Genomic DNA, 14,822 nt, shown 5'->3' on the forward strand with positions numbered 1-14,822 from the left:
ACTGAGCGCTACCATCCGTGGCACCACAAGTGACAAGTGAAGGGATGCAGGTGGCTACCACCCACTCTCTACTTCCCCAGCTGCTCACCAGCCTGGGCAGCCAAAATGGGAATTGTCCCACCACCTCCGAGCCTGGCTGTGCACCAGGACACTTCCCGCACGGTTCGCATCACTCAGGACGCCTGTCCTGCGAGGAGCCACCACCAACCTGTGACCGCCTGGGAGCTGGGTGCTCAGCTCCCACCCCAGCTGTTTCTCTAATTACATTAGACACGCAGAATTCAGCTGCAGCTGCTCAGGCTGCTTCCTAAAGGACTCTTCTTTTAATTAAAAATTTGCTATTAAAAAGCATTAGATTGTGTAATGCAAATAATGCTCTAGAAATCATCTGTTCCAGCAGCTAATGACCAGCTTTGTTAGAGCAGTAACAAACAGCAGCAGGACAGTTAGCTAACAGGACATCTCATGCCTCTGTTAACCAGTCCCTTAGGAACATGGACTCTTTCCCTCCTCCGCTTTCCAAATGTAACATAGAGGTTACAATATGCTGGATATATACCAGCTTGCTGTAAACTCCCCAAGCCCACAGCATTTCACACCAACTGCAGTTTTAAAGCTTTGGAAAATGGAAAAGAAAGGCTTGTTAACACTCTTCTCTGGTTCAGGCAGAAACAAGCTGCTGCAGGCTCCGCAAAGAAAGACAAGGAACAGTCCTAAGGGAGCATGAAAAGGCACACAGAGGTGGGATTTTTTTCCCCCTCACCATTGTTCTCACTGTAACCTTTTTAACACTCAGGCATTAAAAAATGAGGTTAAAGCAGTGCCCTTTCTGCCATACATGGTACCAAGTCAGGGGAAATTCCCTTATGCACAGAAATTCACAGCCTAGAAGGAGGTTGTGGGGAGAACAGTTAGGAAACTGTTAGGAAACTGGTCCTTCTGCAGAGGTAAAAAGCAAAAGTAAAAAAAGAAAACCCAAAGTATTTTTAAAAAAACATTTCTGTGTCAACTAAATGTTATTTTCCCTTTGTTTTTGCAATGTCTGTATTGAAAGGCTCAAGTTCAGTACATGATATGTAACATTTAGTGTGCCCTACTTAAACATTACATGAGCCAAAAGAGTGCATTAGTAGGAATATTTCCTGCTCTCCTGATAACAGTGCAATCACAACCATCCAGAATTGTTAGTAATAATTTCTGATTATCCACATACCAGATAAGCAAAGTACTTTAAATAACCACTAGTATTATATAGGAGCTTTTTCTACAAACTCCCAAAATAACGACAAGCCAACTTTATTGGTATCTCAAAGAAAATACACAGAAAACACCCCCACTTTCCTAGAATTAATAAAATAAAGATAGGGGCCATGGCAAATTTTAGGTCTCATACAGGCTCTGCAACTTTGCTACACACATTTCTGCCTGCAGGGACAAAACAGCCTTTGGTGCTGCAAAGCAGTGCTCCTGCCCAACCAGGCAGGTGTTCTGCCTGACATCCCCCCCCAACCTTGCTGTATTAACCAGATTTTCACACCTGCTTTCTCAGATTGACCAGGACATTCATGAAACCCTGTCACAGAGGCAAGCTGTGTTCAAAAGGCAGGCAGACGCCTGCACGATTTCACCAGAGCGCAGGCATTCCTCTGTTCCATGCTCAGGCAGGGGGAACCCCATAGGAGGCTCCTTTCATTTTCTCAATGCTACTCTTAACTAGAGAAGAGAGGAAAAAAAAAAAAGAATCCTTCTCCAACTTTCGCAGTACCTTCGAGTTTGAGTGAAAAAGAAGAAAACAAGAAGAGGTAAATAAATAGGTAGTGAAAGAAATAACAGGGAGAATGAGAAATAAAAAGCTGGACTGTCTGGGGTTTTGGGGAGTCTCCTCTCAGCCAAACATGCATGGGCACTCACACTCACCTAAATCCCTAACAGTGCAGGGACTGGAAATAATAAATTGTAACTTGCAGCTCAAAGGCTCCAACCTTCCAGGAGGACTGCACTCTAGCTGATACTCTGGGGATTTTTTGAGTGTTTGGTGGTTGGTTTGTTTTTTGCTTGGGTTGGGGGGAGGGGGCGGGAAAGAAGAAAAGAGCAAGTGAAATGCATAAGGCCAACATCATTGTTTGGCCACTTAGGAAGCACAACAACTTGCTGTCCTCTCAGACAGCCCTGTAATACTTCCAAGGAAAAGCTGCTCAGTAGCTGAGAAAGCCAAAAAGCATAACTCTTGCTACAGGGTCTCTTCTCCTCCCATGCCCCCCCTTCCCCACGCCATCCCCTCTCTACACCAGTTTCACCCAAGAACAGGAGCAGTCCTCCAGCAACAGAAATTGCAGGGCAGCAGCTTTAAACAGCAGACCAGGCATGGGAGCATCCCACTTGGAAACTGCTGAGTTTCCTTACAGCAGCAAGCATGTCCAAACCTTTGGAGAACCCCCAGCATTTTAACTATTCTTTGAACGTAACATCCTCTCTGTCCCAATTGCAAAGGCAGTCTGGATGTCTGCAGCCAAATGAAAACAAGGAAATCTGCTGTTTACAGCAAAACACAGCCTACGTTTTCTTCTTGTTCCTCTTAAGGAAGCAATTCAAATCTCTTGTTAAGGAAAAGGTGATAGAAAAACATTCCAAGTGGCAGCAGGGGGGGAGAAGTGAGGGCCTGCTTATCAAGAGTAGTATCTCAAAATGAGGAATGAGCAAACCTGAAGTTGTGGCTGATACAACTGAAACAACAAATAGGTATTAGGTCTGCAGACATGATGAAAGTACTCCGTTCTCCACCCAGGTTAGTTATGAGCATTGTGAGATTCTCCAGCTGGGCTGCACACAGAAGCACAGCATCCTTCTTCGTCCTTGCAGCAATTTGCACCTTGACCATAACCATCATTTAAGGGCACACAAACTGAAGGCCTTTTTTTATATATATCCATCAAAATCACGCCCACAAGACAGAGGTACTAGGAGGACAGACCACTTGTCAAAGAATATCAAACTTAACTGGGTCAAAAGACATTATTTTGATTCACAGGAGATTTCTACACCATTTTCTTCCCATTTTAAATAAGGACGTGTCCAAAACTGTCGTTCATGTTGAGAGATGCCAACAGAGAGAAGTTAAAATAAAAAGAATTCAAGTGAAAGTATATTTTGGACAAAAAGTCAGAAGTAGGAAAAACCTGAAAAAGCAATAACTCTGACAGATGCTGAGGACAGCATTTTACTACTGCTATAAATTCCCTCAAAGAAATTAAGTCTGAAGCAGCTCAGCAAAGCATATGAAGGCAGAAATCAGAAACAGAATTTGGCTCTGGCTCTTGGGCTCCTACCAGCCTCTCTTAAAATATGTATTTTTATTATTCTAGACCTAAGTGCCTGAAGTTCTTCACAGCAAAGGATGCCATGAGCTGGGACACAATAACCAACCAGCAGTGCTCAGTTTGAACTACAAACAAAAGATATTAAAGAACTACTTTTCTACAGTTGGGTTAAAAATATCTAAGAAAGAGTACAGATTATCTGGTGACAGATCCAAAGAGAAGGCACATATTTAGACTGATATACCAAAAAAAATTTAGAAGGGCAACACCTAACACCATGGTGGACAAAATCCATACACAGAGCAGACTTCATGGTGCACTGAACAAGCCATAATCCTACTCTTGTAAGAGAATACAAGAATGCCAGAGAAGAACTTTCAAAACTGTGAATGAGGATTTTTATCAAATTCGCATCATTATTGCTCTGGGAGTCCTAGGACGAGAAGGGTCATGTTCAGCACTGTGCTGAACTTCACATCTGCACTGAACAAGCCTGTAGGAAGGTACTTGGGGCTCCCAGCTCTGTCACTGCTCTAGTATTTGATGAATAGCAGGAAGCATGGGAAAAACTGCTTTCTCCACAGGAGCATCCTTATGTAGTGAATGAATTACAGGACTTAAAATCAAATATACAGACTGACTGAAATTAAGTTTACAACTAAGCAGAAGACCAAAAGAGCCATTTCAGGAAGCAAGAGTTGATATTCAGTACGTTTTAAATTTAGCTCTACAACAAACAGAAAGCAATGGTGAAGTTCATTTTATTTTAGCCATTGAACAAGCTTCAGTGGCACAATCAGGAAAGCATCTGCAAATGAAGTATCAGGTCTATGAGTGTGCTTATAGAAACCTTCTTCTTTCCTGTAAAGCAGGGACCAAGGGAGAAGAGAATGATATCATTCCATTCTGTGTGTTCCCAAATGCATGCATGTCAAATGCCCACAGGATTTATAGGTAAGTGAATCACTGGAACAGTAAGTTGTTCAAGAAATGGAATTCCCCACAGAGCCATGACTCTTGCCAACTTCCACAGGCATTTTATCTGCTTATAGACAGTGAGGTTTTAATGATGTTGCCTTCTGCCTCTCTTTAACACTTCCATATCCTCAGTAATGGGTGCATCTTTTCTGCCTTTAAAACAGGGTGAACAGATCACTGATTGATCTCCATCCAATTTTGCTGCATTTGGTGAGCATGGCTGGCAAATGGTTTCTCTCGACCAGAATGCAAAACACTCCAGGAGGTAGTCAGGAGGAGAAAAAACAAGTTGAAAGCTAAGGAAAAAAGTCCTTCCTCTACTGAACTAAAGTCTGAGGTGACCAGCTATATTCAAATAGATGGCTTGTAATGAGAACATGGCACATACCATGAGTCAGAAATCAGAAAATCGCCTCAAGTCAACTTTCTTCTGTCCAGACAAAAAACCTTACTGCAACACTAAGCTCTTAGAAGGATTACTCCACTGTGATTACAGTGGCCATAATGTGCATCTAGAGACAAGCAAAACACCCAATTACAGAGCAATACCCTATAGGTAGGGCTGAGATTTGATGAAGGCATGTTAGGATAACTCAAAGTGATCATTTCACAAAGCGCAATGGCAAATGGAAATATCACCATTATTTTGTACCTGGAGTAATTTTTATTTTATTGGAGTAACAGTGTTATGGTCAGTGGGTTGCAGTCTAGAATCTCCATAGCAAAATCAGCTGTCTGCCAGCAAATGGATAAGAACAACAAATTCAACAGTATGTTTTTGCTTTATATCCTGTGTACAAGCAGGAGAGAAAAGCAGGCCACCTCATAGAGTCTGAACTTCCAGTCCTCTGCCCCAGACTCACCAGAGGCTCAGGTCACTGCAGAAGAATAGGACATGCTGCAATGCAGCTTGCAATGAAAACAGTGACAACAAAAATTAATGGGGAAATTAATGTAAGTGCAAAATCTGCCGAATTCTTCAGGATTGGTGCAGTGTTAATAGCATATCTCACACTGAAGCAATACACCAAGTATTCATCCAGAAGAGTTTACAATATGGAATGGCAGTAACTAGGTGATTACTAACTGCTAATACACATTTCAAGGAAACACCTATTGCTATGTCAGAACAACATGTTACACTTCTATCACAGCATAACAAGTCCAAGAAATAGGGAGGCAGCAAATATGCATGTAGCATCTGTCCTTCAGCAAAGCTTCTGACAGGATCTTACGTGCTATTTCCATAAACAATTTAGAAAAAAAAATGTGTATTCAGAACTAGCTTACAATGGTATATACAACTCATTGAAAAAAGATACTCAAAATTGATAACTGTCAAACTGGAACAATGTGACAAGTGATATCTTCAAGAGTTTGTCCAGAGTCCAACAGAATTTAACAGTGTTATTAATCATCTACGTGATGCAATCCATGGCATTGTTGTCAAAGATCATGTTACTGTGGGAGGAGTTGCAACCCTATTACACTATGAGAAGATAAATCAAAATGGTCTTGACAAATTGGGGGGCAACCCAGAGAGCGCATTTCTTCCTATGTGTTTTAATACAGACAAATGTAATGTACACTTCAACAGGAATCCTCACTTATGCAAGATGGAAAAATTATTTGCTTGCTGGAAGTTCTGCTGAAAGCAGTGTGGAGCAATAACGCATCAGAAAATAAATGTGCATCAACAATATATTTAAATGGCAAGGTTCAGAGGTTGATGTACAAAATTAGTATCTTTGTTAGCATTGACATGGCATTAGTTTGAATCTTATGTCCAGTTTCTGGCATCATATTTCTATAAAGATATGAAGCAACTGGCAAGAGTACAGGGGGAAAAAAAAAAAAAAAAAAGAAAAACAAACAAACAAAAAAAAAAAACCGAACTAGAGGCCTAGAAAACATGAAAACATGACATATGAGAAAAGACTGAAAGAACTGGGTTTGTTTAGTCTGAAGAAAAAGAAGACTAAAAAGAGACATGATAACAGTCTTCAAATATGTAAAAGATTGTTACAAGAAAGAAAAACTACTTTCCACGTATACTCCAGATAGAACTAGAAACAACAAGCGAAGATAGCAGAAAAGTATTTTTTTCTAATATCTAGCTGACAGAAAAATTAAATATTTGAAAGATTGCCACTAGGGGCTGTGGAAGCGTTAAAGGTTTTTAAGAACAAACATGCCTGGAACCAGCCAGGTATAAAATGTTTTTACAGGACTGCTGAAGGGACCATATGTCTTCCTGAGGTCTTATTCAACACACTTTGATTCTGTGTTGTAGGCATAAAACTTAATTCCCTTATTGCTACTTGTGACCACCCATTGAGTTTAGAATGACTAGTCTCTTTATCTTAAAAGAAAAACTGTTCTTTCTAGGAAGACAAGAAATGCTTTGTAGAAAATGCAGGAACCACTGACATAGCCCCAAACTGTCTTTTCCAAACAACAATACAACAGGAGATGCACTGCCACTCCTACAGATGAGGAACAGCCTGTAGACTTGAACCAGAAATACAGTATGTTTCTGGTTTTGGTGCGGTTTACTTCTAAAAGTGGTTTTCCTCTTGTATATAAGATTTACTCTGTGAGAAGACAGGCAAGAAAAGATGCAAGAAATTACAAAAAAAGAGATTATGACAGTGAAGGCCAAAATATAAAGCGGCATTACTAAACTAAGTGCAACAAGTCTTATGGGGCAAATGAAACTCAATAACTAATACAAGTTTTAGTCATTCTGAATATTGACAAGCAATAAACTTACTGACCAATATATTCAGTGCCAATTACTGTAGAAAGTGGACACTGCTCATCTCCTCATGCCGTGCACCTCCACAACAACACTCGGACACAACAAAGCTCTTTCTGCTGAAAAGCTGCTACTAAGATGCTTTGCATTTTATGAGGTCCTGAGCTTGTGGAAATTGCTGCTTCATCACATACGGAATAGGCTACAGATGCTAGTCCACAGGGTATGCTGTAAGGCACCTTTCCTCTCCCAGGTCTTCAGAGGACAGGAGCAAATGGTTATGAAGCTGAAAGTCGGGAGACCAGGAAGATGACCTTTAAACATTATCTACACTGACAAATAGGGTTATGCAAAATAAAGACAACGCAATGCATCACAGGTTTCCCAGACAGGGATATTTAACAGTGGTTTGGTTGAAGGCAGCAGTTTGATATTTCTTAATGTTTTTTTAAATAAATGAACTCAAATTAGACCTTAGCTAGGATCCTAGAGGCTTCATTTATATAATGATCTTAAAAAGGGGATTATTAATGGTCCAACTTTTTTTGCTCAAAGCAAATTCCAGCAGTGTGGAGTTTCTCTAAAAGAAAACTGAGAATAAACTGCAATGATACTTTGGAACTAGGTAAAAATCCATGCCCTCCCTCTACAGTTCAGTAAATAAAGTAGTTTTGGTTTGAGGTTATTCCTTATTTTACCTCTTCCTGTATTTCTAGAGAAAACTTCCCTTTACTCCATTACTGGGGGTTTTTTGGACCACTGCCAAAATGAGCAATTTGGTTTTGGTCTCTTGTTTTCAGAGTAAGTGGCCACTGCAATGGGAACAGTTGACATATTAGCCCACCCACCCTCCTTTAACTTTAGGCACGTCACTGAATACAACATTTAAACAGATACATCAAAAAGTGCCAACTTTTGACAGGTGTGGGAAAAACAAACACAACAGCTCACTCCCATTGCAGAATGTCAGATGAGCAAACAAGAGTCATGCATCACCCAAGGGGCATGGACAGCTCTGCATGGGCAAGCAGACAGGAACACAACACACTTTGGTGAATATCTGGGCCAGGATGCTAAGGAATGGGACAGGGTCATATGCAAAATTTGTCAAAGAGAGAATCTGAGGTGATTTCAACAGGCAAGTTTGATGAGTTGTTGTTAACATTCAGAATACATCTGCCCTCCTACAGCGCGCTAGATGAGACACATTACTCTTCTCTCACCCCCATCCCACTGAGCCCAAGGAGGTTTACCAATATTTGGGTGCTTTAGAAGTCGGCAGATTCGAGCTTCACGTTCCAGTTTCTGGTGATCTAAAAAAAAAAAGAAAAAAGGCATTAAGCACCACAACTCTGAACTAAGCTTTTGTTCATATTCAATGGAGAAAGGAATACAGTGACCCAGAAGTCTTCCAGAGGGCTGGGAATTTCTGGAACATGACTGTCTCCCAAAACCTCACAGCCATTTCAGGCGAGATCTAGGCAGTCAAGGCTGCAGGAGGACCTCTGCTCCCACTACAGAGCAAGCATTAAACTGATACTCCCTTCTTGGATTCAAAGTGAGTAACTGCAGAGTCAAAGACGCCACTCTTCTGTCAGCCTCAGAAATATGCAAAGCCACTTCCAATGACACCCCTTCCAAGACTTAACCCCTTTCTCCAAGGCTGGAGGAGAAAAAGTCTCTGAAGAAACAGCCCACATGAAATGGGAAAAAGGACCTGCTTTCACTCCAGAGAAACTCTGGGGAAGAAGGGCAGAGTAGGAGGGAGAAATACATAGCTCCTGCTAGTGCGCAGCCATCAGATGAAGTAGGGAACTCTGCCAGCTCCAGCAAACTGTCAAGGTAACCATACTTCAGTACCCATGGACGAACACACTGGTGAAATGCTGATCGAGCACTTTGAGATCTCCAGGCAAGAAGTTCTGCCCAAATGCTTATGCTTATTCTGGCCCAAAGGCAACACCAGTTTGAGCATGACTGTCATCTGGATTAAAGAAAAAAATATCAAGGAGAGTAAAAAATTGTTTCTCCTCCCTAGAAATTTAACATGCATGAGTGTAAGGAAAGGAGAGGGAGCTAGAGCAGCCCTGCCCATCTCAGCCAAGAAGCAGGCAGCCTTTTAGCCACTGAGGCTCAGACAAGAGATTTTTTCACTACAGCAATGATTGAGTCCTGAACTTTCACAATAAAGCCCCTGTCTTCTCAAATGTAATGCTCACATTGGACAAGCACAGATTCATTGATAGGATTCTGAGGGAGGTAAATCTTTCAGGCAGCCCTGGCAGCTGCTGAACTCCAGACTTCTGGGAGTACAGATGCCTAGAAAGAGGCAAGAAGCAAGGACTGCCCTTCCTCCCCAGTCCAGCCATCAAAAGAACATAGGAAGAGGAAGCAGCAGTCCCTGCCTGCCCTTGACATTTCTTCTGTTGTAGACCTTCAGAACACAGGCTTGAAAACACACCTTCTCTGCATCCCCTGTGACCTACAAGTCTTCTCCACATGAGTAAGCAGGACCCTTGGCTAGCTGGGCTACTCAGCAGATCACTGGTAGAAATGCAGCATCCTCTGATTTATAGGAAACCCACTAGAGACTCACTTCAACAAATCCACACTGCACTGTTCTGCCTGAGAACAGCCTGTGCAGCTCAATGGTCTCTGCATGGTCTTCCCTTCCCTCTGTAAAGGAAGGCTTCAGGCAACTTTTCTGTTCTCCATTAGCAGAAGACAGAGAACAAGCCAAAGCTCAGCTCAGAACTCTTTTCTCTCCCAGGCTGGGAACAGCAGCTCAGGGCACTGCAGGATTTCTGTCTTCTTTCCCACTGCTGAACTGTAGAAAATGTCCCAATTAATATTTTATAGGGCTGAGATGTGCTTACATCCTCATCTGCTACTGTTCAGGGATGGGGGAAGGTAAATTACTCCTTTCATCTCTCCTTCGTTCTCAGTTGTGGAAATTATTGTTGTTGTTGCATATATTTTAGAGCTCTGTGCCAGAACCACTCTCCAACAAAGTAGCAGGCAGCAAGAAAGCCTGGAGAGCTTCCATGTTCCTGAGGCCTTGGTGCAGTGCAAACGCTTTCTCACCTGCATTGCTGGGGAGGGGTGAGGGTGCCTCAGCTCCCCATTTAGCAGCATCTCTCACAAATGAAGCTTTGCAAAACACAGTTGCAAGGTAACTGACTGCGCTGCATACTCTGCGCTCACGCCAGATTCTCACAGCAGGACAAGAGTCTAAGATAAAGTATCCATAGCCCGCTTGCTCGCCTGGGTCTTGCAAATTCCCTACTTACCCTCGCAGCTCTACTTGGAACTCCTACAGAAGGGGATCCTTCACCCACCCAGATCATGTTGCCCTCGTGCGCAGTTACACTTGCTGAGAATCTGTTCCCAAGTACAAGGACACAGGGAAGCAGACAGCAAAAACAGCTGAGCAAAGGGGGAAGGAGAGGTAAGAGCTCACCACGTGCTACTCAGCCACCAAGTCCTGACAGCCAGGACAGACAGCTGACGGGAGCAAGGCTCAAACAAAATGACATAACCATCAAAATGCCATGGGAGATGTAAATCAAGAGCAATTGCTCCCCTGAAATCCTACACCATCATGCAGAGGGAGGGTAGCCGGCAGGGCAGCTAGTGATCATGGGCAGTAGCCACACCAGAACTTGTGACAAGAGGTCATCACCCCACACCCCATCCCTCCAGCACCACACAGCCTGGCTAGAGACCAGAGGATGAGTACAGCACTCCGGTCACAAGGTACAGGAAACTATTTCTGGTCGGGGGAAGGCATACCACACTCTTCTGTCTCCAGGGCAACAAAACAGGCAAACTCAAGCACAACTCACAGAGAGAAAGCACGCTCCAGCCCCAGGAGCACCAGCCAGCAGCAGCCAGCCACCACAACTGAGAGCAGTGAAAGGTCAGGCTGGGTGGGTTTCCTGCCACGGGTCCCTGAGGATCACGGATCCCATTCCTGCAGGATCAGCCATCGCGTTGCAGGTGGCACCAGATCACAGCCCAATCCGTGACTTGAAGAGAGCCTTCCCACCCCATCCCCAAAGACAGCCCCTTTTTAAACCTTTCTTCGTGGCCTGGTGGCCTTTGGCACAGTGTAGGCATTTGACTCTTATTCTTGGGATCAGTGGGAGATCAATCTGGTACTTGATCTGGTACTTGCGGGGAACAACCTGGTACCTAAATCCATAAGAAGTAAACACAGAGCTGCAATTTTTCTACCTGTCTCTGGTCTAACAACAGTTATTCCCAGTATGAGACAGGAAAAAAACCCAAAATTCTGTGAGTCCAGCAAAGCAGTCAAAGGCTGGGCTTCTCTTATATGGGGTCTCACCGAACTTTAAAGATGCAAAGTATTCTTAACTGTATTAGAATAACAATAAAAGGACAACTTGGGTTCAGATCCCTAACTTACCAAGAGCTTGCAAAGCAAATAATTTCTCCTCCCTCTGCCCAAAAGATCAAACTTATTTCTGCAAGCCATTTGAGGAGTGTTTATTCTTAATGAACAGTGGAAATACACCTCGTAGCTAAGAGAAACAAAGCAACACATCCTTCCTACCTTACAGGATCCCAGACCTGGGACATTGGGCCTATTTCCCACCTTTCACAAACTGTGAAATTCAACCAGTCATTTCCATAACTTGCCTAAAACAGTGTATATCCTTTAGAAAACATAAGGGTACACATTCAGCTCTTCAAGTGATAAATGAAGACATACACCCACAGAAGTTACTCCAAATGTTAGTTATCCTTCCTGTTAAAATTTAGCACTGCTGTTCCAAGTCTGAATTCATCTACCTCCTGTTTCCAAATATTGGATTTCATTAAGCTCTTTGCCTGCTACGTTACAGAGATGTCTATCCCTGAACAATAGCTGATGCTTAAAACTTAAGTACAGGATATTACAAACACTCATCTAGTATTCATTTACTATTTTCCAGCCAAGAAAAAAAAAAAAAAAACCACCGAAGAAAATCTTGTTATTTTCACAATTCTTCTGTCTACACTCTGAGGCAATGATTATCTACATGGACAGAAGTGTAATGTCTACTAGGTCTTTTGTAGCAAAATTTAAAATGTAAATGCTTAAGGAGTTGGTGCTTAAAAACAGCAGGAGAGAACTTTCTCATGTCTGATACAGAAACTAAGGTGTGAAGATCTGTTTCTCCTTATTAGTCCTTTATATGATACGATTTCTGCATCTTTGGTTCAACGTGTGAGAATACATTTAATCCAAGTACCTTTAACATTATTGCTCTGCAAATACTGTGCTAAGTGTCACTCTAGTAACATTAGTACCAGGTTTCTTCAGAATATACCTGAGAAGAAACTGCCTGTTCAGAGAACTGGGACTTGCTTAGGTCCAGTTTTGGTTTGTTTAAAGATTTACTTTAAGGGAAGACAAGAATGATTGTCTTAGCACCACTTGTGAGAGTTAAGGACCTGCAAAAATGAAACTGCTTCCTTTTAGACAAACATGCAGTGCATTTGCTAGGAGAGGACTGCTGGTGCACGGTGGATGGATAGAAGTGGCCATACACAATTATTAACATTCACAGCTGTAAGAATCTCTAACCAAGTAGATCAAACCAAAACCAACCCTACCTGACTACAGACAACAGCAGACCAAAACCATGATAGTTTGGCCTGGATGGCCTAAATGCATCAAACTTCAGCAGACAAACAGGACAATGTGATGTAAATGAGAGGTGTACCCAATGGAAATTCAAACCAAAATGCGTACAGCTTTACTTCACAAAAACCTGGCAATTTCCAGCAGGGTGGGGAATATAACAAGTTTTATGTTGATGCACATTTCTTGATCTTTTGTAAGAAAATCTTTTCATTGTAGACCACTTCAGTCTGCTACCCCAAAGATATGGTGGCAGAGATAGATGAGTAATGTAAGACCCAAGTTCTGAGCTCCATCCTTCTACAAAGAATCAATTCCTCGTTTTCTACTCTAGCCACTACATGCATGGCTGCTGCACAGAAGGTTCTTCCTCACCAAGACTTTCTCTTCCAAGGGTGGCCGAGGTCTGGAGGAGAACATTTTCAGACACAGACACACAGACTGGGCACAGGACACCTACAAATCCCAGTAGTATAGAGCTGTCAGGTGCAAACATTTACATAACAAAAAAGGAAAAAAAATTCACTATGCCTAATCAGCCTGCTAGGAAGCTGTGCTGAGAAGGGGCTGCCAGGGAAGCACAGGTAGACCTCTCTGCATGGAGCTGAGGTACACTTGAAAAAGGCAGAATCTGGAAAAAGACACCTGCAAACCCAAAAAGATCAGTCCCAAGCAAGGAGGGTGAGGGCTGAACTTGAGATGGGGAGCAGGAGATGATTAGGTGTCAGGTGCCAACACTGCCACCCTGCACAGGCAGCACAGCACAAAACCCTCCTGCCTTTGGACATAGCTACGATGCCCTGACTGACTCCCGCTCCTGAGAGATGTGGAGAGGAGTTTTGTTTCAGCTGCAGGCAGCTACCACGCAAGCACACGTTGCAGCCACTCTTCCCACAAGTTTGTCAAAGGACCAGTGACCAGGGAACCTGAAAGAGATGTGCCTTTTGTGCACAATCTCCTCCACCTGCCCAAGGAGCATTGACATTCATTGCTTAAATAACATCAGCAAAACCCCACCTATTTCAGGTAGTTCCTTCTCTTGGCAAGCAGAAGACAGCATTAAAAAAAAAGTGGACAAAACAGTTATTGAAATAAATCAAATCAAGATTTACCAGTGAAAGCAATTCATTTCACACCTACCAGGAAATGAGGAGGAAAAAGTTAATTCTACCATACCTTCTTCAACAAGTATTAGAAACAGAGCACCATTTGGAAACAGTTCCACATGTAAAGCAGCACACACACCGCAGTGTTTACTGTCTTACTTTCTCAAACTGCAGCTACGCTGAGGTCCTGTGGCTAAACGTCACACTTTTAGTACACCTGCCTTAAGAAGAAAAAAAAAAAAAAAAAAAAAAAAAAAGGGGTGGGGTGGCAGGGAGGCACAACTTTTAGCAACCTAAAAGTTTACCCACACCAATGGGAAGGCAGTTTCTTTCTTACACGCAGTAGTAACAGGCAGTAACAAAGCTCATGCTTAGTCGTGCATCATCTCTGTTTGACGAGAAGCTGTGTCATAAAGAAAAAACCCTTGCTCCTCCTTTTATCAATACATATTCTTCCTGTTCTCAACTGGAATATGCAATCCAGCTGCTCAATACTACAGTCCAGCAGTCTTCATCCTGCACTAGGGCCATGGTCTATCACTCTGTTAAAGGAGGCTTGAAGCTATCATTCCTGTGGGAACACATTCTAGATTACATTTCTGAGAATGGGAAGAGTCCGGAAGAAGAATCAAACCCAAAGCAATAAATTCAGTTTGATTGCTGTCATCATGCCAATTCCGGGAGATAAGTCAATTGGTGCCAGCTGCTAAGATATCATTTGAGTTGTTTCAAGACAGAAATCGAATTTGCATCAAATACATTTTACAGTGTGAGACCAGTCCGAGCCTTCAGGTTCCTTCATGCTTTGCTTTGCTTGTCTAAATTTAAACTTCCTCTCTGAGACATTCTCAGGAAAAGAGAGCTAGCTCCCTCACCCCATACTTCAAGACACAGGCTTTCCCTTATATTCTCTTGTTTTTCCAAGAAGACTGTGATACAGAGCAGCTGAGATATCTCAGCATTTGCAATAGGGTGGCACAGGACAGTATGCCATGCCATACCACCACGTTAAA

The 14,822-nt window shown here is 42.6% G+C and overlaps 1 protein-coding gene across 15 annotated transcripts in view; it reads right to left on the reverse strand.

Annotated features, from left to right (window-relative positions):
* CAMK2G (calcium/calmodulin dependent protein kinase II gamma) overlaps positions 1-14,822 on the reverse strand; it is a 120,011-nt gene that overhangs the window by 57,373 nt on the left and 47,816 nt on the right. For all 15 annotated transcript variants that reach the window (XM_042792699.1, XM_042792668.1, XM_042792654.1 and 12 more), the window contains one exon: positions 8,307-8,366. In XM_042792699.1, coding sequence (XP_042648633.1) covers positions 8,307-8,366 — 60 coding nt within the window. The remainder of the gene's footprint in view (positions 1-8,306; positions 8,367-14,822) is intronic.

This window comes from Tyto alba, unplaced genomic scaffold (assembly GCF_018691265.1).
Source record: "Tyto alba isolate M040663 unplaced genomic scaffold, T.alba_DEE_v4.0 Super-Scaffold_1, whole genome shotgun sequence".
In the NCBI taxonomy this organism is placed as follows: domain Eukaryota; kingdom Metazoa; phylum Chordata; class Aves; order Strigiformes; family Tytonidae; genus Tyto; species Tyto alba.